Source organism: Phyllobates terribilis, unplaced genomic scaffold, assembly GCF_046119375.1.
Source record: "Phyllobates terribilis strain yellow unplaced genomic scaffold, ASM4611937v1 Scaffold_7__3_contigs__length_470593459, whole genome shotgun sequence".
Classification (NCBI taxonomy): domain Eukaryota; kingdom Metazoa; phylum Chordata; class Amphibia; order Anura; family Dendrobatidae; genus Phyllobates; species Phyllobates terribilis.
This window is the reverse complement of record NW_027362767.1, coordinates 307538669-307561086: the sequence shown is the minus strand read 5'-3', so window position 1 is coordinate 307561086 and position 22418 is coordinate 307538669. Positions and strand designations below refer to the sequence as shown.

At 43.6% G+C, this 22418-nt stretch overlaps 1 protein-coding gene across 1 annotated transcript in view; it reads left to right on the top strand.

Moving 5' to 3' along the window:
* The window catches only part of THOC2 (THO complex subunit 2), a 141997-nt gene that overhangs the window by 9191 nt on the left and 110388 nt on the right, over nt 1–22418 (top strand). Inside the window, exons 4-7 of the mRNA XM_073641084.1 lie at nt 7200–7251; nt 9208–9278; nt 10095–10216; nt 17581–17714. Of these exons, the coding sequence (XP_073497185.1) occupies nt 7200–7251; nt 9208–9278; nt 10095–10216; nt 17581–17714 (379 nt within the window). The remainder of the gene's footprint in view (nt 1–7199; nt 7252–9207; nt 9279–10094; nt 10217–17580; nt 17715–22418) is intronic.

The window sequence follows — 22418 nt, the reverse complement described above, 5'->3', positions numbered from 1 at the left end:
CCTCAGCGCTTGCACACAAGCAGGCATGCAATATTTCAGTGCTTTATGGCAACTTTTACAGCAGTCTGTCAAAAATTCATATCATACAGAATCACGGGTATAAACGTAAGAAACAAAGAGCTGTAGAAGGCAATTTCATATGTATACATAGCTAGTCTGGACTGGCTGACATATTGAGGCAGAGGATAATTATAAACACTATTACATGTGCACTCTGGTACTGAATAAACAGGCTGTCTGGCTGTAATGGGCGCTGTAGCAGAGTAGAAGGGCTGCTGCAGGCAGAAGTGACGAATGCCCGCCGTGATTGCCAGGGTTGCCAACCTTCCAGATATTCCAGGACAGTCTAAAAATAAGGCATTTATTTTACCCTGTCGGTAAAATAAAAATTAAAACCGTCTGATTTTTTTTTTTTTTTAAATAAAAAAAGTATTCAGATTATTATGACTGTAATTATCATTTTACAGTTCACAGTAACTGCAGCTGATGTCTATATATCAGAATGAAGGCATGTATATAGTGGGGAAAATAAGTATTTGATACACTGTCGATTTTGCACGTTTTCCCACCTATAAATAATTGAGAGGTCTGTAATTTTTATTGTAGGTACACTTCACCTGTGAGAGACAAAATCTAAAAATAAAAACCAGAAAATCACATTGTATGATTTTTAAATAATTAAATTGCATTTTATTGCATGAAATAAGTATTTGATCACCTACCAACCAGCAAGAATTCTGGCTCTCACAGACCTGTTAGTTTTTCTTTACGAAGCCCTCCTACTCTGCACTCATTATCTGTATTAATTGCACCTGTTTGAACTCATTACCTGTATGAAAGACACCTGTCTACACACTCAATCAATCACACGCCAACCTCTCCACCATGGCCATGATCAAAGAGCTGTCTAAGGTCACCAGGGACAAAATAGTAGACCTGCACAAGGCAGGGAGGGCTATGGGACAATAGGCAAGCAGCTTGGTGAGCAGGCAACAACTGCTAGCACAATTATTAGAAACTGGAAGAAACACAAGATGACTGACAATCTTCCTCGGTCTATGGCTCCATGCAAGATATCACGTCTTGGGGTAAGGAATTCAGGGCTATGGAGTCGGACTTGATATAAAATGGATCGACTCCCGACTCTTAAAATATATAATAAATTGCGTTCAGTAGTTCATTGCAGGATGTGCTGTAAATGTTTTCATAAGAATTTGGAAAAGTTATGAAATGTCCTATAAATGTCTGTTCTGTTCCTGATCTAAGGATGTCTGCTTTTAGTTGAGATGAAACTGTGCTGCACTTTATGTACATGCTCAGTAGTGAGTCGGAGGTGGAAGTCAGGGAAATTGAGGAGTCGGTGGTTTTGCTTACCAACTCCACAGCCCTGGCAAGGATGATTGTGAGAAAGGTCAGGAATCGGACCAGAACTACACGGGAGGACCTGGTCAATGACCTGAAGAGAGCTGGAACTACAGTCTCAAACATTACCCTTAGTAACACACTATGCCGTCATGGGTTAAAATCCTGCAGGACATGCAAGGTCCCCCTGCCCAAGCCAGCACATGTCCAACCAAGTTTTAAGTATACCAATGACTATCTGAATGATCCTGAGGAGACATGGGAGAAGGTCATGTGGTCAGATGAGACCAAAATATAACTTTTTGGTATCCACTCACCGTGTTTGGAGGAAGAAAGAGGAGTACAACCCCAAGAACATTGTCCCATCCTTGAAGCATGGTGGGGGAAACATCATTCTTTGGGGGTGTACTTCTGCAAAGGGACAGGACGACTGCACCGTATTGAAGGGAAAATGGGTGGGATCATGTATCGTGAGATGTTGGGCAATAGCCTCCTTCCTTCAGTAAAAGCATTGAAGATGGGTCGTAGCTGAGTCTTAGCATGACAATGACCCGATATACACTGCTCAAAAAAATAAAGGGAACACTTAAACAACAGAATATAACTCCAAGTAAATCAAACTTCTGTGAAATCAAACTGTCCACTTAGGAAGCAACACTGATTGACAATCAGTTTCACATGCTGTTGTGCAAATGGAAGAGACAGTAGACGGAAATTATTGGCAATTATCAAGACACCCTCAATAAAGGAGTTGTTCTGCAGGTGGGGACCACAGACCACATCTCAGTACCAATGCTTTCTGGCTGATGTTTTGGTCACTTTTGAATGTTGGTTGTGCTTTCACACTCATGGTAGCATGAGACGGACTCTACAACCCACAGAAGTTGCTCAGGTAGTGCTGCTCATCCAGGATGACACATCAATGCGAGCTGTGGCAAGAAGGTTTGCTGTGTCTGTCAGCGTAGTGTCCAGAGGCTGGAGGCTCTACCAGGAGACAGGCCAGTACACCAGGAGACGTGGAGGGGGCCGTAGGAGGGCAACAACCCAGCAGCAGGACCGCTACCTCTGCCTTTGTGCAAGGAGGAACAGGAGGAGCACTGCCAGAGCCCTGCAAAATATCCTCCAGCAGGCCACAAATGTGCATTAGTCTGCACAAACGGTTAGAAACCGACTCCATGAGGGTGGTATGAGGGCCCGACGTCCACAGATGGGGGTTGTGCTCACAGTCCAACACCGTGCAGTACTCTTGGCATTTGCCACAAAACACCAGGATTGGCAAAGTCGCCACTGGCGCCCTGTGCTCCTCACAGATGAAAGCAGGTTCACACTGAGCACATGTGACAGACGTGACAGAGTCTGGAGATGCCGTGGAGAGCGATCTGCTGCCTGCAACATCCTTCAGCATGACCGGTTTGGCAGTGGGTCAGTAATGGTGTGGGGTGGCATTTCTTTGGAGGGCCGCACAGCCCTCCATGTGCTCGCCAGAGGTAGCCTGACTGCCATTAGGTACCGAGATGAGATCCTGAGACCCCTTGTGAGACCATATGCTGGTGCGGTTGGCCCTGGGTTCCTCCTAATGCAGGACAATGCCAGACCTCATGTGGCTGGAGTGTGTCAGCAGTTCCTGCAAGATGAAGGCATTGAAGTAATGGACTGGCCTGCCCGTTCCCCAGACCTGAATCCGATTGAGTACATCTGGGACATCATGTCTCACTCCATCCACCAACGTCACGTTGCACCACAGACTGTCCAGGAGTTGGCGGATGCTTTAGTCCAGGTCTGGGAGGAGATCCCACAGGAGACCATCCGCAACCTCATCAGGAGCATGCCCAGGCATTGTAGGGAGGTCATACAGGCACGTGGAGGCCACACACAATACTGAGCCTCATTTTGACTTGGCGTCGAAGGGAGGAGGGGAGGGGAAATGTAGAAAGCTTACCACGTTGTCGATTTCAAAACCATATGTCAGCCGGAATCCATCCTGAGGGTGCTGCACCCATTGGTGATCACAAGCAAATGTGAAAAAGAAAAGGGAAATCCACCGGCACATCCAACGGGAAATAATTTAAAAATTATTCTTTATTGAAAAAAAAAAAAAAAAACTAAAACATGCTAAAATGAAACCTCAGAAACCTAGGTTTCCGAGGTTGGATGTGCTGGTGGATTTCCCTTTTCTTTTTCTCATTTTGACTTGCTTTAAGGACATTACATCAAAGTTGGATCAGCCTGTAGTGTGTTTTTCCACTTTAATTTTGGGGGTGACTCCAAATCCAGGCCTCCATTGGTTAATAAATTTGATTTCCATTGATGATTTTTGTGTGATTTTGTTGTCAGCACATTCATCTTTGTACAGAACAAAGTATTCAATGAGAACATTTCATTCATTCAGATCTAGGATGTGTTATTTGAGTGTTCCCTTTTTTTTTTTGAACAGTGTACAAAGCCAAGGAATGCAAATTAATTATGTAAAAATTATACAATGTGATTTTCTGGATTTTAGGTTAGAATGAAGAAGGTGCAGGATATAAGGGAGGAGGGAAGAGAAACAGGAGCTGAATTGAGTGTAGATGGGGTAATGGTAGAGAGACTATTGTATGGGGGATGAAACGGGAGGGTGGGAACAGGGAGAGATGATGGGGCAGATGAGGAAAAGAGAAATGTCACTAAGGCTGTCTGCCCACGATGCGTTTTTTTTTTTTTTAAGCGTTTCCACAGCGACAAAAACGCTGCAGAAACGCTTAAAAAACGCATGGTAGAAGGCCTGCCATGTTCCCCAATGATGACCCGCAGTGGAAATTTCCGCAGCATGTGCATAGCACATGCGGATTATCAGCAGCAGCACTACCAATTATTTAGCGGAAGCGCTGCGTTTTCGCCGCCATTGACTTGCATTGGAACGCATGTAATCCGCATCACTGCATCTCTACATGCGGATAACATGCGTTCCAATGTGCGGATGGTACCCGGGTCTGGAGAAGAGGAGACTCTCCTCCTGACCCGGGTACCATAGAACCTGTAAAAAAAAGGAATAAAATAAAAAATAAATATTATTTCCCTTCTGATGGCCCCGGTGTCCTTGTCTTCGCTTGTCGGCAGCTCGCGGTACACTGAAGGACCTGCACTGACGTCATTTAGTCATGTGACGGCAGGTCCTTCAGTGTACCGCGAGCTGCCGGCAAGCCTGGACGGAGCGAATAAAGACTGCGGGGGGCCATCGGAAGGTAAGTATAGATTTATTTTTTTATTTTTTACCATTCTTTTGGTCACACTATATATATCCATGCCGTTTGCATGGATTTATATAGTGTGACCAAGTTGTGAAGCACTTTCCAAGTGATGCTAAAATCGCTTGGAAAGCGCTTGTCAACCCGCATGCGGAAATGCATGTGAAGAATGCTTCACATCTGCATGTCCCTGGCAGGAAAATGCATGTACAATCCGCATGCGTTTTTTCTGCCAGGGAGATGCATTAACGCTCAGGAAAAATCTGGAGCATTTCTGCATCGTGGGCACATAGCCTAAGGGTGTCTGTGGGTGCTGGTGTACTTGCCAATCTAGTAGTGATAGGTTTTAATGTATCTAGAAATAAGCACAGGGATACATTAAATTACATATACAACCCCTGGCAAAAATTATGGAATCACGGGGCTCGGATGATGTTCATTTAGTTGTTTTAATGTTATTGAAAAAAAGCAGATCACAGACATGGCACAAAACTAAAGTAATTTTATGGCTTTAAGAAACACTAAAAGAAATCAAGATAAAAAATGTGGTACTCAGTAAGGGTAATTTTTTTCTGACCAAGCAGAGGAAAAAAATGATGGAATCACCCTGTAAATTTTCATTTCCAAAACTAACACCTGCATCAAATTAGATCTGCTCGTTAGTCTGCATCTAAAAAGGAATGATCACACCTTGGAGAGATGTTGCACCAAGTGGACTGACATGAATCATGGCTCCAACACGAGAGATGTCAATTGAAAGAAAGGAGAGGATTATCAAACTCTTAAAAGAAGGTAAATCATCACGCAATGTTGCAAAAGATGTTGGGGTTGTTCACAGTCAGCTGTGTCTAAAATCTGGACCAAGTACAAACAACATGGGAAGGTTGTTAAAGGCAAACATACTGGTAGACTAAGGAAGACATCAAAGGGTCAAGACCGGAAAAGCAATATGTCTCCAAAACAGGAAATGCACAACAAAACAAATGAGGAACGAATGGGAGGAAACTGGAGTCAATGTCTGTGACCGAACTGTAAGAAACCGCCTAAAGGAAATGGGATTTGCATACAGAAAAGCTAAACATAAGCCATCATTAACACCTAAACAGAAAAAAACAAGGTAACAATGGGCTAAGGAAAAGCAATCGTGGACTGTGGATGACTGGATGAAAGTCATATTCAGTGATGAATCGCGAATCTGCATTGGGCAAGGTGATGATGCTGGAACTTTTGTTTGGTGCCGTTCCAATGAGATTTATAAAGATGACTGCATGAAGAGAACATGCAAATTTCCACAGTCATTGATGATATGGGGCTGCATGTCAGGTAAAGGCACTGGGGAGATGGCTGTCATTACATCTTCAATAAATGCCCAAGTTTACATTAATATTTTGGACAGTTGGTGGAAGTTGAAGAAAATGGTCCATGACAATGCTCCAACCTGCAAAGCTGATCTGGCAACAGCAATCAGAGAAAGTTGGAGGCAGATTGATGAAGAGTACTGTTTGTCACTCATTAAGTCCATGCCTCAGAGACTGCAAGCTGTTATTAAAGCCAGAGGTGGTGCAACAAAATACTAGTGATGTATTGGAGTGTTCTTTTGTGTGTTTGTTTTTCATGATTCCATCATTTTTTCCCTCTGTTTGGTCTGAAAAAATTACCTTTACTGAGTATCACATTTTTAATCTTAATTTCTTTTAGTGTTTCTTAAAGACATAAAGTTGCCATTTGAAATGACTTTAGTTTTGTGCCATGTCTGTGATCTGCTTTTTTTTTCGAAAACATTAAACAACTGAATGAACATCCTCCGAGCCCGGTGATTCCATCATTTTTGCCAGGGGTTGTATAACGGTTATGACTCTAAGAATCAAATGGCATGTTAACAAGTAACGTATGGTGATATCGGGGGAGGGAAAGATTTGACTTTTAGAATTTTAAAGGCCGATCCCTTTTTCCGGTGCGAAGCTAATCAGCTGCTAAAGGAGTCTGATAATATGAGATCCAACCCGCTAACAATAGTTAGTTCACACTACAAAAAATGTCTGCTCAATTTCATTGTCACAAAAAAAATAAAAAAAATAAATGCTAGTGTATCTGGCACACATTTATTTGCAGAGCTCAGCAGCCTCCGGGCCTCCAGAAGTTGTGAGACTACAGCTCCCAGCATGCCACGACAGCTCCTGCATCCTGTAGCCGTCATTGAATGCTGAGGGTTGTACTTTCACAGCTGGTGGTGTTGCTGACACTCGGACCCTTTCTGTCGAAGTTGCTGATCTCAGTGGAGCGATTCTTTTGAAACTTTTTTTGTTGTTCACTTGACCTTTTCTATTGCATATAAACAGGGGTGTAAAGATTCACTTACAGTGTAGATGGATTGTTGGTGGGGTTGGTACAGATTTCAGGATGGGAACCAATCAGAAAGCCCTCTTAAATCAGCATTGTGTGAAGTGGGTCAGATTCCACGCAGAATCTCCATTCAGATTAGTCCCAATGGATGAGGCTTTCCTCTTGGAGCTCCGCTTGGGATCCATAGTGGTATATACATGTTGACCTGTGACCGTGGAGCTTTCATTTGTTTGTGAGTGTTCTTACGTAAAATGTTTTCTTTGTGTCCAGGACTTAAGAGAGGACATGCCTTCTATACTAGCGGATGTCTTCTGTGTTTTGGGTAAGTGTTTAGAGTTGAATTATTATAAAGATACTTTGAAAATAAATCATAAATGTTTCTAACATGATCATTATGAAGCTATAACTGATAGGACACATTCACTATTTGGTCAGTATTTTACCTCCATATTTGTAAGACAAAATCAGGAGTGGGTGATAAATACAGAAGTGGTGACGTGTTTCTATTATACTTTTCCTCTGATGTTCCCACTCCTGTTTTTTGCTTCTAAATACTGATGTAAAGTAATGAATGTGTGAACGTGGCCTTACAGAAACCTGAAGGAGGATCTCCAGACAGCTGAGGAGCGAGATTCACCTTATTGTATTGTTTTTTTTCCCATAGTCCATGGTTTACCAGTATGCCGCCACCCCCCCCCCCCCTACCAATCAATGATTTTTGTGTTTAGACTTCACATATTGGTTTTACCACCCAAAATAACTATTTGGGAAGGATTCACACACAGTATTTGGAGAGCTGTATATAGTCTGTCCTGATCTCGGCTGATAAACGAGTACAGTCGTGTCCAGCGTGGCCAATGCTCTCTGCACTCAGCAGCCAGTAGGGCTGTGTTCACACCATGTGTAGGCATGCTTTTAATGCCTGTGTTTATACCTATCCACTAAATGGTAGGTTCATACAGATACACTTACCTAAAATGAGTTCCTGAGATGTATGTTGTGTTACTGAATTTCATTGCTTGGAATAGCCCAGTCGATGGTGGTACACAGTAAAAAAAACATGTTAACCATTGGGGTTTTTAGTGTGTATTTGATCAATGTAAAAATGTGTTAAAGGGGTTGTCCTCTTCTTGGTCAACCTCTTATTAAATGCTATGTTACTTCATATAAAATAAAAACTACATATACTCCCCTTGTGGACTGGCACTGTGTCTGCGGGCGCTCATGTAACCTTGTCATGTGAACGCTGCAGCCAATCGGCGCCGGCAAGTGGACTTCAGTGTTTGCTGTTCCTAGCTTTGTCGCCCGAGCACCCGCAGACACACAGCGCTGACACCTCTGCAGCTGCGTAGGTCCGGGCAGTGAGTATATGCTGTTTTACATGGGGCACGGTTCCATTTAGGAAGGTTTTGTGGACCGCCGCTGTGAGGCTGATAAAATAACAGACTGCATACCATTGTATGAGAGCAGAGATGGGCAGTTTCCAACCATTGCATGGAAACAACGCTGTTCTCATTCATTCACACCAAACTCCTATTTTGAGAGGGGCGAGATGTTAAAATACTAAGTATATTAGAAAGTTGCACACCTTAAAGGGATTGTCCATTACTAGGACAGCCCCTTCTTGATATAAATGTTTGGCCCTAATAAAATGATAAAGCTTATACTCTCTTCCTGTGCCGGCTCTGTTCCAGCAGTGTCAGCACTCACGGTCCTGGGGCTCTCGTGTGGTTGTTGTGACACGTGACCCCGCTGCCCAATCAATGCTGGCGTCAGTGGCCCTGCCGCCTGTCGTATTGAACAAGAAGAGGAAGTACAGGCTGAAGCTGATCTGACTTCCTCTTCATGTTCAATTTGACAAGAGGCTAATACAAGTCTAGGAGTGCGTGAGAAACGTTGGACTGCACTCAGATGACATCCAAGTGCAGTCTGATGTACGTGCACAGAGACCATGGAGAAATTAAGTTCTCAGTCTTCTCTGCGCATGTGCTGTGATTTTGTCATGTGAGAGAACCAGATCACACTGATAATTATCTGCCCAAACTGTGACGTTGTGTCAGCTGAATGTCATTGGCATAATCAGCCTGATTCTCTCACACGTGAGCACACACGCCCAGTGTGAACGAGCCCTTACACCCCACGTCTACAGGAGAATACAACTTTCCTGATCAGGTCGTCTCTGATCCCAGCAGTGAATGGAGAGATGCAATGAGAAGTATGACAACGGCTGAGCGTTCAGGACTTTTACTTTGTTATTTTTCCTTATTTTTCTGCACAGATATTGAAACAAGCTGTTTAGAAGAAAAATGGATGCGAGATCATTTTACCCAGTTGGTCTTATCTTGTTTGGTAAGATGACATCTAGTTTGTGTTTGGTGTGTATTGAGAAGAGGGGGCCGCACTTCCCCTCATAAACCTCACATTTACCATAAAAGTTCTCAGGTTTAAAATGTCATTATATGAGAAAGAAGGTTTACCCCTCCCCCTCCAGCCCTCCCCAAACCATGGACTTTTCTGCGGCCTAATAGGAGTAATTGGGTTACATGCTGCTTTATGACTGGTATCCATAGGACCCTATGTCACCATTCCTTACCTCCAGTGTAACCTTAAGAATAACATGGTAAGTGCTGATAAAACAGCTTCAAAGAGAAAAAGTTTTCTTTCAAAGGGACCTGACCCCTGTGAGTGCATGAATCTGAGTGGGGCCGCCAGTTGTTTGGCCACAATTTAATCCAGAGAAAATGTAGTTAGAAGATCCAGCTGGAGACTATTCCTGTGCCATCCTCGGTTTTTCTCAGCCCTACTGGAGGTGATTGACAGGTCTCTCCTGTGTGTACTTAGTAGGAGAGCTGTCAATCACATAGAGCAGCTTTGGTCTCGTCTCTGGCTGGATCTTCCAACTATATTTTCTCTGAAACGCAGGAATGTTTCAGGAAAAACAATATTCCTGCCTGCCATCATGCACCAAGGCTCCTATTCCTCCTGCCTGCGGTTTGAGTGGCATGAATCGGTGACAGGTCCCTTTAAACTAACAGTCAGTCTGTAGCCATTGTACCTGATGTTTGCACTGTGACAAGCTGTACAGGAGAGTTTGTTTTTCCTGGAAAATGTCTTTGTGCGGTGGAATATCCGCTTTGTAACTTGTACTGTCTGTGTTTTTATCAGTATCTAGTATCAGACACTATTCTGAAGGAGCGTCTGGATCCTGAAACACTGGAATCACTAGGACTCATCAAGCAGTCCCAGCAGTTCAATCAGAAATCTGTAAAAATAAAGACCAAGCTTTTGTGAGTAGACGAGTTAATTTGCTTGTGTGGGGTCTTTTTGTTAAACACTAGTTGTAGGGCTCGTGTAGACGACCGTAGAGTCTCTCATGTGAGAAGAGCATCTGTCCGAACTATGCTAATCACACTGATCATACAGCAATTTTCCCCACTTGAACCCTCCTTTCCAAGGAAAAAATTTGACATATGGGCAACCCCATAGACTAACATTAGTCTGAGTGCGATCTGATGTTTTTTTCAGATTGCGCTCAGACTGAAAATACGGTCGTCTGCACCTGCCGTGTGGTAGATGCCTGCAGTTCCCGTTCAGTAATTCGCCTCTTACAGGACAGCCATTATTTACCGGAAGCTGTGTGTGCGCTCCTGGACAGCTTCCTCTTCTCTCCATAGATGTGAATCATCGGCTCATCGCTCCTCCTGCTAATTCATGCTGCTTGATAATCCTTTGTACTACTTGCTAAAACCATTTTGCAGACACATACACACATGCCTTGTCATAACGGGTAGAAGAAATGATTACAAATAATTGTTGCAGTATATTTTTCTGCCATATTGCACCATTACTTAGTGTGAAGTAAACGTACACCTGTGCTGTATGAGCACCTTGGTCTAACCCAAACATGTCAAACTCTGGCCCGTGGGCCAAATCTGGCCTGCAGGGTGATTATATTTGGCTCTTGACACCAGAACCACCACCCCTATGTGGGACCATTCTGTATGGAGGACTATGTGGGGCCCATTATTCTCTATGGAGGACTATGTGGGGCCCATTATTCTCTATGGAGGACTATGTGGGGCCCATTATTCTCTATGGAGGACTATGTGGGGCCCATTATTCTCTATGGAGGAGCACTATGTGGGGCCCATTATTCTCTATGGAGGAGCACTATGTGGGGCCCATTATTCTCTATGGAGGAGCACTATGTGGGGCCCGTTATACTGTATGGAGCACTATGTGGGGCCCGTTATACTGTATGGAGCACTATGTGGGGCCCGTTATACTGTATGGAGCACTATGTGGGGCCCGTTATACTGTATGGAGCACTATGTGGGGCCCGTTATACTGTATGGAGCACTATGTGGGGCCCGTTATACTGTATGGAGCACTATGTGGGGCCCGTTATTCTGTATGGAGTAGCACTATGTGGGGCCCGTTATTCTGTATGGAGAAGCACTATGTGGGGCCCGTTATTCTGTATGGAGAAGCACTATGTGGGGCCCGTTATACTGTATGGAGAAGCACTATGTGGGGCCCGTTATACTGTATGGAGAAGCACTATGTGGGGCCCGTTATTCTGTATGGAGTAGCACTATGTGGGGCCCGTTATTCTGTATGTGGGGCCCGTTATTCTGTATGTGGGGCCCGTTATTCTGTATGTGGGGCCCGTTATTCTGTATGTGGGGCCCGTTATTCTGTATGTGGGGCCCGTTATTCTGTATGGAGGAGGACTATGTGGGGCCCGTTATTCTGTATGGAGAAGCACTATGTGGGGCCCGTTATACTGTATGGAGCACTATGTGGGGCCCGTTATTCTGTATGGAGTAGCACTATGTGGGGCCCGTTATTCTGTATGGAGAAGCACTATGTGGGGCCCGTTATACTGTATGGAGAAGCACTATGTGGGGCCCGTTATTCTGTATGGAGTAGCACTATGTGGGGCCCGTTATTCTGTATGTGGGGCCCGTTATTCTGTATGTGGGGCCCGTTATTCTGTATGTGGGGCCCGTTATTCTGTATGTGGGGCCCGTTATTCTGTATGTGGGGCCCGTTATTCTGTATGGAGGAGGACTATGTGGGGCCCGTTATTCTGTATGGAGAAGCACTATGTGGGGCCCGTTATACTGTATGGAGAAGCACTATGTGGGGCCCGTTATTCTGTATGGAGTAGCACTATGTGGGGCCCGTTATTCTGTATGTGGGGCCCGTTATTCTGTATGTGGGGCCCGTTATTCTGTATGTGGGGCCCGTTATTCTGTATGTGGGGCCCGTTATTCTGTATGTGGGGCCCGTTATTCTGTATGGAGAAGCACTATGTGGGGCCCGTTATTCTGTATGGAGGAGGACTATGTGGGGCCCGTTATTCTGTATGGAGAAGCACTATGTGGGGCCCGTTATACTGTATGGAGGAGGACTATGTGGGGCCCGTTATTCTGTATGGAGAAGCACTATGTGGGGCCCGTTATTCTGTATGGAGTAGCACTATGTGGGGCCCGTTATTCTGTATGGAGTAGCACTATGTGGGGCCCGTTATTCTGTATGGAGTAGCACTATGTGGGGCCCGTTATTCTGTATGTGGGGCCCGTTATTCTGTATGTGGGGCCCGTTATTCTGTATGGAGGAGGACTATGTGGGGCCCGTTATTCTGTATGGAGGAGGACTATGTGGGGCCCGTTATTCTGTATGGAGGAGGACTATGTGGGGCCCGTTATTCTGTATGGAGGAGGATTATGTGGGGCCCGTTATTCTGTATGGAGAAGCACTATGTGGGGCCCGTTATTCTGTATGGAGAAGCACTATGTGGGGCCCGTTATTCTGTATGGAGGAGGACTATGTGGGGCCCGTTATTCTGTATGGAGAAGCACTATGTGGGGCCCGTTATACTGTATGGAGGAGGACTATGTGGGGCCCGTTATTCTGTATGGAGAAGCACTATGTGGGGCCCGTTATTCTGTATGGAGTAGCACTATGTGGGGCCCGTTATTCTGTATGGAGTAGCACTATGTGGGGCCCGTTATTCTGTATGGAGTAGCACTATGTGGGGCCCGTTATTCTGTATGGAGTAGCACTATGTGGGGCCCGTTATTCTGTATGGAGTAGCACTATGTGGGGCCCGTTATTCTGTATGGAGTAGCACTATGTGGGGCCCGTTATTCTGTATGGAGTAGCACTATGTGGGGCCCGTTATTCTGTATGTGGGGCCCGTTATTCTGTATGTGGGGCCCGTTATTCTGTATGTGGGGCCCGTTATTCTGTATGGAGGAGGACTATGTGGGGCCCGTTATTCTGTATGGAGGAGGACTATGTGGGGCCCGTTATTCTGTATGGAGGAGGACTATGTGGGGCCCGTTATTCTGTATGGAGAAGCACTATGTGGGGCCCGTTATTCTGTATGGAGAAGCACTATGTGGGGCCCGTTATTCTGTATGGAGAAGCACTATGTGGGGCCCGTTATTCTGTATGGAGAAGCACTATGTGGGGCCCGTTCTACTGTATGGAGGACTATGTGGGGCCATTATTCTGTATGGAGCACTATGTGGGGCCCGTTATTCTGTATGGAGGAGCACTATGTGGGGCCTGTTATACTGTATACTGGTTGGCCTGTGACTTTGTCCATGTTTTTTATTTTGTCCCTCTGTGTGTTTGAGTTTGACCTCCCTGGTCTAACCTGTGTATCCCATTGGTGTCTTTATAAAGTACATGTGGTGCGAGCACCTTCATTACATTTTTCGCCCTGTGCTCATTGAGGTTTAGGAGGGCAGAAGGTTTCTGTATGGAGCTAGTTCCCTGCGTCTTGGACGTTTTCTCTCCGGCCTCTGCGGTCTACATCTTTTAGGAGAGTTATGACAGATAATAAATATGTCTGCATTATAGTTTCCAGAGTCGCTGCCATGTATTACACCAATTCTGAATACCCCCTATGCCTGTACCTGTGCGTCTCCCCTTGGGAAGTTGTTTGCAGGGGCTTACAACTTATGGGTTTGGATTTTACCCCCCTGTTTTTTTTCTGTTCTTTTTTTGCCTCTTTGTTCTGCAGTATTTATTCTGTATTGCAACCTGTGTATTGTATTGTGTCTATGACTTTCTACCTGCTAAGTTGATGTAATCTAGATAAGACAGATCTGAGGCCATATTTGATGTGATTGACACTTGAAGCCGCATTCATACTTCTGATTTTCTCGTACGAGTGCTATCCATAGCTTGCAAGGTCCAGGGAAGTCACGGAGACCTGTCCGATTTTGAGCCGAGGGTCGGATCAAAAGCGACAATGCAAGTCAATGGGCCTGTGAAAAAATCAGACCGTGTTTCGATGGTATCACAGTGTGGTCAGGTTTTCACGGTCTGTCAGAAAAGAGAAGGTGGAGAAATTTTTGTTTTTTACATACAATAAATATGGATGGCACTCGGTCCACAATAAATGGGCAATTTTCTCGTATGTGAAAAGAACTGACGTCTGAGTGAGGCCTTCCTGGTATAGCTGAATGATTCATCGGGATGTTTTCGGCTGCTTCTGCCATTCTTCGGGTTTACTACAGATGCCTATAAACTACATCTGATTACTGTAGCGCTGTGCATAATTTCTGGGATTGTAAAATTGCCTTTAATGACAATTGCAGGTCAGGAGTCCGTTCTTAGTCTGTTTTTTTAGGTTAGCCCCTATGGAATAAATGGTTTGTCTTTTTTCTATCTGTTGGCAGAACAGCGGTTGGTATCATGGCAATTACTCCTGATTCTGGTAACACGAACAGTGGCTTGCAAAATTTTTCACCCCGTTGGGCTTTTTACCTATTTTATTACATTACAACATGTTAAAATATTTTTGTAATCCAATTTGTGTGTAATGCATCATCTCTAAATAGTCTAAGTTGGCGAAGTGAGAAAAATATAAATTTTAAATTTCTGAGATCAAATAGCTAAAAATTGGCACGTGCATATGTATCCCCCCCCCCCCCTTTTGCTATGAAGCCTCTAAGAATTTCTGGTGCAAGATATTACCTCCATTAGTCACATGCTCAGTGACAGGATGTCCTCCTGTGTGCAATCCAAGTGTCACATGTCTGTCAGTCTATACACTTTACCTTTTCTCAAAGGTAACAGATGCTGCAATACCATTAACCAAGAGGCACCTCTAACCAAATACCATGAAGACCAAGGAGATCTCCTAACAAGTCAGGGACAAAGTTGCTGAGAAGCACAAGTCAGGATTGGGTTATAAAAAATATCCCAATCTCTGATGATCCCCTGGAGCACCATCAAATCCATTATTATCAAATGGAAAGAACATGGTACCACAACAAACCTGAAAAGAGAGAACCATTCACCAAAACTCTCAGCCAGGGCAAGGAGGGCATTAATCAGAGAGGCATTACAGAGACCAAAGGTAACCCTGAAGAAGCTGCAGAGTTCCCAAACAGAGACTGGAGTATCTGTCCATACGACCACAAATAAGCCGTACACTCCATAGAGGTGGCCTTTATGGAAGAGTGGGCTGATAAAAGCCTTTACTTACACACAAAAATGGTAAGGCTCGTTTGGAGTTTGGTAAAAGACATGTGAGACACTCCCAAAATGTATGGAGGGAGGTGCTGTAGTCAGATGAGACCAAAATTGAACTTTTTGTCACCAAGGTAAACGCTATGTCTGGCTCCAAACCATCACAGCTGATCACCCCAAGAACACCATCCCCACAGTTAAACGTGGTGGCAGCATCACGCAGTTGGGGATGTTTTCAGCAGCACGGACAGGGAAAATAATCAAAGTCGAGGGGAAGATGGATAATGCGAAACACGGGAATATTCTTGATCAAAACCGGTTTCAGTCTGTTAGTGGTTTGAGACTGGGACGTAGGTTCTCCTTCCAACAAGACAATGACCCAAAGCATACTGCTAAAGCAACACTCGAGTGGTTTAAGGGGAAACGTGTAAATGTTTTGGAGTGGCCTAGTCAAAGCCCAGACCTAAATCCAATTGAGAATCTGTGGTCAGACTTGAAGATTGCTGTACACCAGAGGAAACCATCTAACTTGAAGGAGCTGGAGCAGTTTTACCTTGATGAATAGGCAAAAATCCCAGTGGCAAGATGTGGAAAGCTCATAGAGACTTATCTAAAGTGACTTGCAGCTGTAATTGCCGCAAAAGGAGGCTCTACAAAGTACTGACTTTAGGGGGGTGAATAGTTATGCACAATGAAGTTTTCGGTTATTTTGTCCTATTTGTTTGCTTCACAATTAAAAGAAAAGCAAATGTTCACAGTTGTATGCATGTTCTTTACATGAACTAATGCCAAGCCTCAAAAAATCCAGTGAAATTCCAGCTTGTGAGGCTGCAAAAGAGGAAAAATACCAAGGGAATATTTACACAAGCCACTGTACAGCCAAACATGACACTTGGCAGCCTCTTTCAGAGCAATGCTGCTTAGTTCATGAACACCTTCCTGACAAAGAACATACTATGAGTTGTGTGTGGGGTCCAGTCTTGGATGCAGGGTCAGACACTGTGCTCGCTTGTTCCAGGGCAGATAATCTGCCTCTAGCAGCAGCGGCGGAGCTGAGCTCTGCCCACAGGGGGCGCACTATTCAAAGTGCCTTTCAGCCTTCCTACGATGCTATTGAAGGGTGCCAATGAGTTGGTAGGGCTGCCAGGGATCTGCTGGCTGCTCCTACATCTGCCATGACGGTGCTTCTGTGAATACCAGCCTGTGGCTGGCCATCATAGGAGATGTGATCTTTTTACAATTGCAGATTCAAGTCCCTTTTTAAAGGGACTAAAAAATAAAGTAAAACAAAAAAATATATATATTTTCTTTTAAAAACATAGAAAAAGAATCCTCACCTCCTTTCCCACATTAAAATGAAAAAAATCAAAATAAAAAAATATATATTTTATATTGCTGAAGTTGTCAAATTCTGATTCATTTAACAAAAAAAAAAGTATATATATATTTTTTAAATGGATCTGACTTTTACACTTATACACGCACATGCACAATTCTGGTATCACTGCAATCCTACTGACCTGACGAATCATGGTGACAAGGCATTGTTACAATACAACAATCCTGAAAAATCAAATACTGTAAAGATGTTACATTAGTGGACAACCAAGTTTGTTGTTGGCCAACAATCCTCTTTTTTTTTCCCCTCTGTTTTTTACTGGAATTGGAGGAATGAGTGTATATCTACATATAGAGGAAGGAGTAAAATTAAGAGGGGGCATTGCTGTTACTGTCCCTTATAATACGAATGCATCGTGGGGTAATGACATGTTGTAAGTTTTCACCTTGTGTCTCTTTGGCAGCATACAATGATTATTCTGCTTTGTGGCAGGAGCAGGACTCCTTTCCGCAGAGCGGAGCTGGCTGTGGTGATGGCGTGTCAGCTGTTTTCTGCTGTTTGCAGGGCATCTCCCCAGGCACATGTCATCTGCTTGCCTGGCAATGCCCCCTGGCGATGCCCCTGTAAGCGCCTCTCGGCAGATGGGGCAGACAGATCAGCGTTCCCAGGGCTTGGCACTTGCTGCACTCAGTGGTTCTCTGTGTTTCCCGTTTGTTTCCTTTGTCCCCTTTGCTGCTTTACAATCAGATTTCTGATGTGACTTTTCTTTCTCATATTTACTGACATGAACATCCTGTTGTTTTTTTTCTCTTGCAGTTATAAACAGCAGAAATTCAATTTATTAAGAGAGGAAAATGAAGGATATGCTAAATTAATTTCCGAGCTCGGGCAAGATCTGTCTGGCAGTATAACAAGTGACTTAATCCTGGAAAACATCAAATCCTTAATTGGTATGGCAGGTTTCTTAATGCTCTCTGGTTTTCATGAACGGTTATAGCTGATGTTTAATTGTTTGTTTGCTTGGAAATTACTGCCAATGTATAATGGCTCAGACCATCTATTTCTGGATTTCTTAAATTATTTTAGTAAACAATTATTTCTGTTTTTAGTACATCTGCTATGAGGTTGTCTGATACATAAAAAATACTCTATTAACATTAGTTTTTAAACCCTATCCACTTTTGTAATTTTCTTCATCGGGGGGGCAGCGCTGCTGTCACTCCCCCTGCTTCTATCACCGCAGCTGTTAGGTGGGTCGATAGAAGCTGCACGGAGGTGTCAGAAGGACCATCCTCCTGATGACGACCCATTTGAAAATACCAAGTGAATTCTGGCACTCAAATGTCACTTACCCTGTGTACAGGGCATTGCAGTAGCTTGGGTATCCATGGTTACGACCAGTAACAACTAACTCACCATACGAGTGGTCGTAACCATGAATACCTAAGCTACTGCATTGCTCTGCACATGGGGTAAGCGACATAGCTTATCAGAAGTACCTACTACATATTGGGATAGGACCTTGGAGATGGGAATATCCCTTTTAAAGTAAGAAAACACACACAGTGACCAGCTGTATATAGGGAACTGTAAGATATTTTCAAATTTCTAGCTTGCTGCTTTTTATGACTCCCCATATTAAAAAGGAAGATATATCAGTAGTTCGAGTAAATATAAGAATCATTGTAATATATTTTGGCTCTTTATCCACTTATGAGCCAGTTCCCCCCTCCTCCCGCTACCACCTCCTGATCTCATCATTCACTCAGAAAAACATCTAAAATCCATCTTGAGAAACCACACAGATTGCCAATTTAAAGAGGGATCAGATAGAATTTGAGAGATATCAGCTAGAGCTAGTCAATGTTTTCTCACACCAAAGCTGGATATACAGGTACACAGCTCAGAACTGATCTATAATGTTTCTCATTTTCCTAACAAATATAAAATCGAGACAGAAGAGTAGGAACCTGTGTGCAGTGTATGGGAGAAACAGCAGCTGATCTCCACTGTTTAAATGGCAGACAGGTGAAAATTCGAGATGAAGCCTCTAGAAGGGAAAATTGGTGGAAAACCTTGGCTACAAGTGAAAGAACGTCCAGAAATAGTGCTGCCCGCTCCTCCACAAACACACACTACCTGATATTCTGAAAAGTCATTAGTAATGACCAGTATGCTTTAAAGGGAATCTGTCACCCCCTGGGACTTTTCAGACCGCTAATATGGGCATACAGGTGATAGAAATGTGAGTCTATACTTACCTGTATGGCCCATATTAGCGGTCTGGTCGCTGTGTAATAGGGGAGATGGGGTGAGTATGGAAATAGGGCTAGTAGGCGGGGATTTCTTGGCGTTTGGGGGATGCGAAGCTTAGCAGAAATAATTTAATAAAAAAGCTATTACACAGCAACCAGACCGCTAATATGGGCCATACAGGTAAGTATACATTCCCATTTCTATCACCTGTATGCCCATATTAGAGGTCTGAAAAGTCCCAGGGGGTGATAGATTCCCTTTAAGGATAAGATTGCTGGGCAGAGGTAAGGAAGAAAGGGAACAAGAGGAATCCCTAGTTTAATGTAGATGGCCTTCATCAAGTCAGATGATAATACAACATCATTTCTGAATTTTATTCAATCTATCTATTCCATCTTTTGTACGTTGTACCCAATGTCAAATTCTGTATGGGGGAAAAAAACAACAACAATGATTGCAACGTTATGGGTGAATTATTTATTGTGTATGAGTACAATACAACTGTTCCCCAATAAATAATATCGGGGACTATAGAAGGATCAGAATGTTTGAATTCATATGCCGAATCCTTTTTTTTAATATACTGTGGCATGTAAAAGTTTGTGCACCCCTAGTCAAAATTACTGTTATTGTGAACTGTTAAGGAAGGTGACGATTAAATGATCTCCAAAAGGCCTTAAGTTAAAGATGATACATTTCCTTTGTATTTTAGGCAAAAATATATATATTGGCATTTTTTACAAAAAGGAAAATGGGTTGATGCAAAAGTCTGGGCATCCTTGAAGATTTGTGTCCTAAGATAACTTTGACCGAGGTTTCAGACCTTAATTAGCCTGTTAGGGTTATGACTTGTTCACGGTCATGGTTAGGAAAGGCCAGGTGATGTAAATTTCTCAGTTTTATAAAAACCCAGCCTCCTCTAACCTTGTACCAAAAAACAGGAGCCATGGGTTCTTCTAACCAGCTGCCTAGTACTCTGGAAATGAATATGGTGGAGGCCCACAAAGCAGGAGAAGGCTATAAGAAGATGGCAAAGCGTTTTCAAGTTGCCCTTTCCTCAGTTCCTAATGTAATTAAGAAATGGCTGCTAGCAGGTGAGATGAGGTCTGGAAGACTAGGCTAAATTTCAGTGAGAGCAGCTTGTAGGATTGCTAGAGAGGCAATTCAGAACCCCCACTTGACTGCAAAAGACCTTCAGAACGATTTTGCAGACTTTGGAGTTGTGGTACATTGTTTTACTGTTCAGAGACACCTGCACAAGTATGTCTTTCATGGAAGACTAATCAGAAGAAAACCTCTCTGGTGTCCTCACCCTAAAATTCAGCATCAGAAGTATGCTAAAGAACATCTAAACAAGCCTGATGCATTTTAGAAACCAGTCCTGTGGACCGATGAGGTGAAAATAGAACTCTTTCGCCACAATGATCAAAGGTATCTGTGGAAAAAAAAGAGCACAGAACTTAAGGAAAATAATATCTCACCAACCATTAAGCAAGGGGGTGGATCAATCATTCTTTGGGGTTGTTTTGCAGCCAATGGCACGGGGAACATTTCACTGGTAGAGGGAAGAATGGATTCAATAAAATTTCAACAGATTCTTGATGCAAACATAATGCAATCTGTAAAAAGCTGAAGTTGATAAGAGGATGGCTTCTACAAATGGATAATGATCCTAAATCCACAGGCTGAAGGCTTTAGGCCATGTGCCCAGGTAGCGTTTTTACAGCTGCGAAAACGCTTGTAAAACCGTCTGCCATGCAAAGCAATGTGAATTCTGATGTGCACATGATGCGCTAATTAGCGCGCTGAATTCACATTGTGTTGCAAAACGCAGCATGACCATTTTTACCACGATTACGCTGCAAATTCGCGGCCATTGAGGAACATTGAAATGCAGCAAACCCGCAGGTATATGTGGATTTGTTGCGTTTCAATTAAATTCAATGGCCGTGAATTTGCAGCGTAATCGCGGTGGGTGTGGTACCCGGGATGAAGAGGAGACTACAACTCCTCTTCATCCCGGCTACCACGTGGTGAAAAAAAAAAGAAATAAAAAAGTTAAAAATAAACAAAACCTGTATATTCACCTCTCCGGCGGCCCCCGGTCTGCTCCCGGCCACGTCCTCTCTCCTTGGCGTCCCACCGTGTACTGTCAGGACCTGCGGTGACGTCATTTAGTCACCTGATGGTCACGCGACCGCTGACATCGGCGGTCAGGTGATGGTCGCGTGACCATCAGCTAACTAAATGACGCGGCTGGGAGCAGACTGGAGGAACAGGGAGCAGACAGGACGCGGCCGGGAGCACACTGGAGGAGACCGGAGAGGTGAGTATACAGTTTTTTTTAAAATTTTTTAACGTTTTAATTCTCTTTTTTTTTTTTTTTTTTTTTTTTTTTTTTTTTTACTATAGATGCTGCATTTAAAGCATCAGTTGTTCATACATTATAAATCCATGCCGGTTGCATGGATTTATATTGTGTGACCAACTTGTCAAGCACTTTTCCAAGTGATGCTCAAAATCGCTTGGAAAACTGCTTGAAAAAACGCATGCGAAAGCGCTTCTCTCTGGCAGAAAAAACGCATGTAAATCTACTTGTGTTTTTTTTCTGCCAGAGAAGCAAAAACGCTCTGCATCAAATCTGCTTTGTGGGCACATAGCCTTACAATGGCCTTCACAGTCCCCTGATTGTCAATGATGTTCCAATCTGTGGCTAGACCTCAAAATAGCAGTGCTTGCAAGACGACACAGAAATCTCACAAAACCGGAAGAATTTTCCAAGGAAGAATGGATGAAAATCCCTCAAACAAGAATTGAAAGACTCTTGTCTGGCTACAAAAAATGTTTATAGGCTGAGATATTTGCAAAAAGGGTGCTACTAGGTACTAACCATGCAGAGTGCCAAAACTTTTGTATCGGCCCATTTGTCCCTTTTGTAATTTTTAAAATGTAAAAGTTGACTTTTTTTTTGTTGCCTAAAATACAAAGGAAATGTGTCATCTTTAACTTTAGGCCTTTTAGATATCATTTCATCTTCAACTTGCTTAACTGTTCACAACAACAGTAATTTTGACCAGGGAGTGGCCAAACTTTTACATGTCACTCTAAGTATCATGATAATGCTCCATGAATAAAAATATCTCATGCTGCGCCCCTGAGTGAATAATTGACATTCACTGTGCTTCCTGCACAAAATGTGCCCACACTGCCCTTTTCCATAATGTTTTCGTTGGGGCGGGGACTGATGAGTGCTGATCTGCCCCTGTACCGACAGCGAAGTGTCCAAACGTATTCACATCTGATAGACACAAACACATTTGAATATAGGAAGATGAGAACCAGCGTCTCTGGGTCTCCGCTGGCCACAAGGCATCCTTTGTGCAGGCCTGGTCTAAACT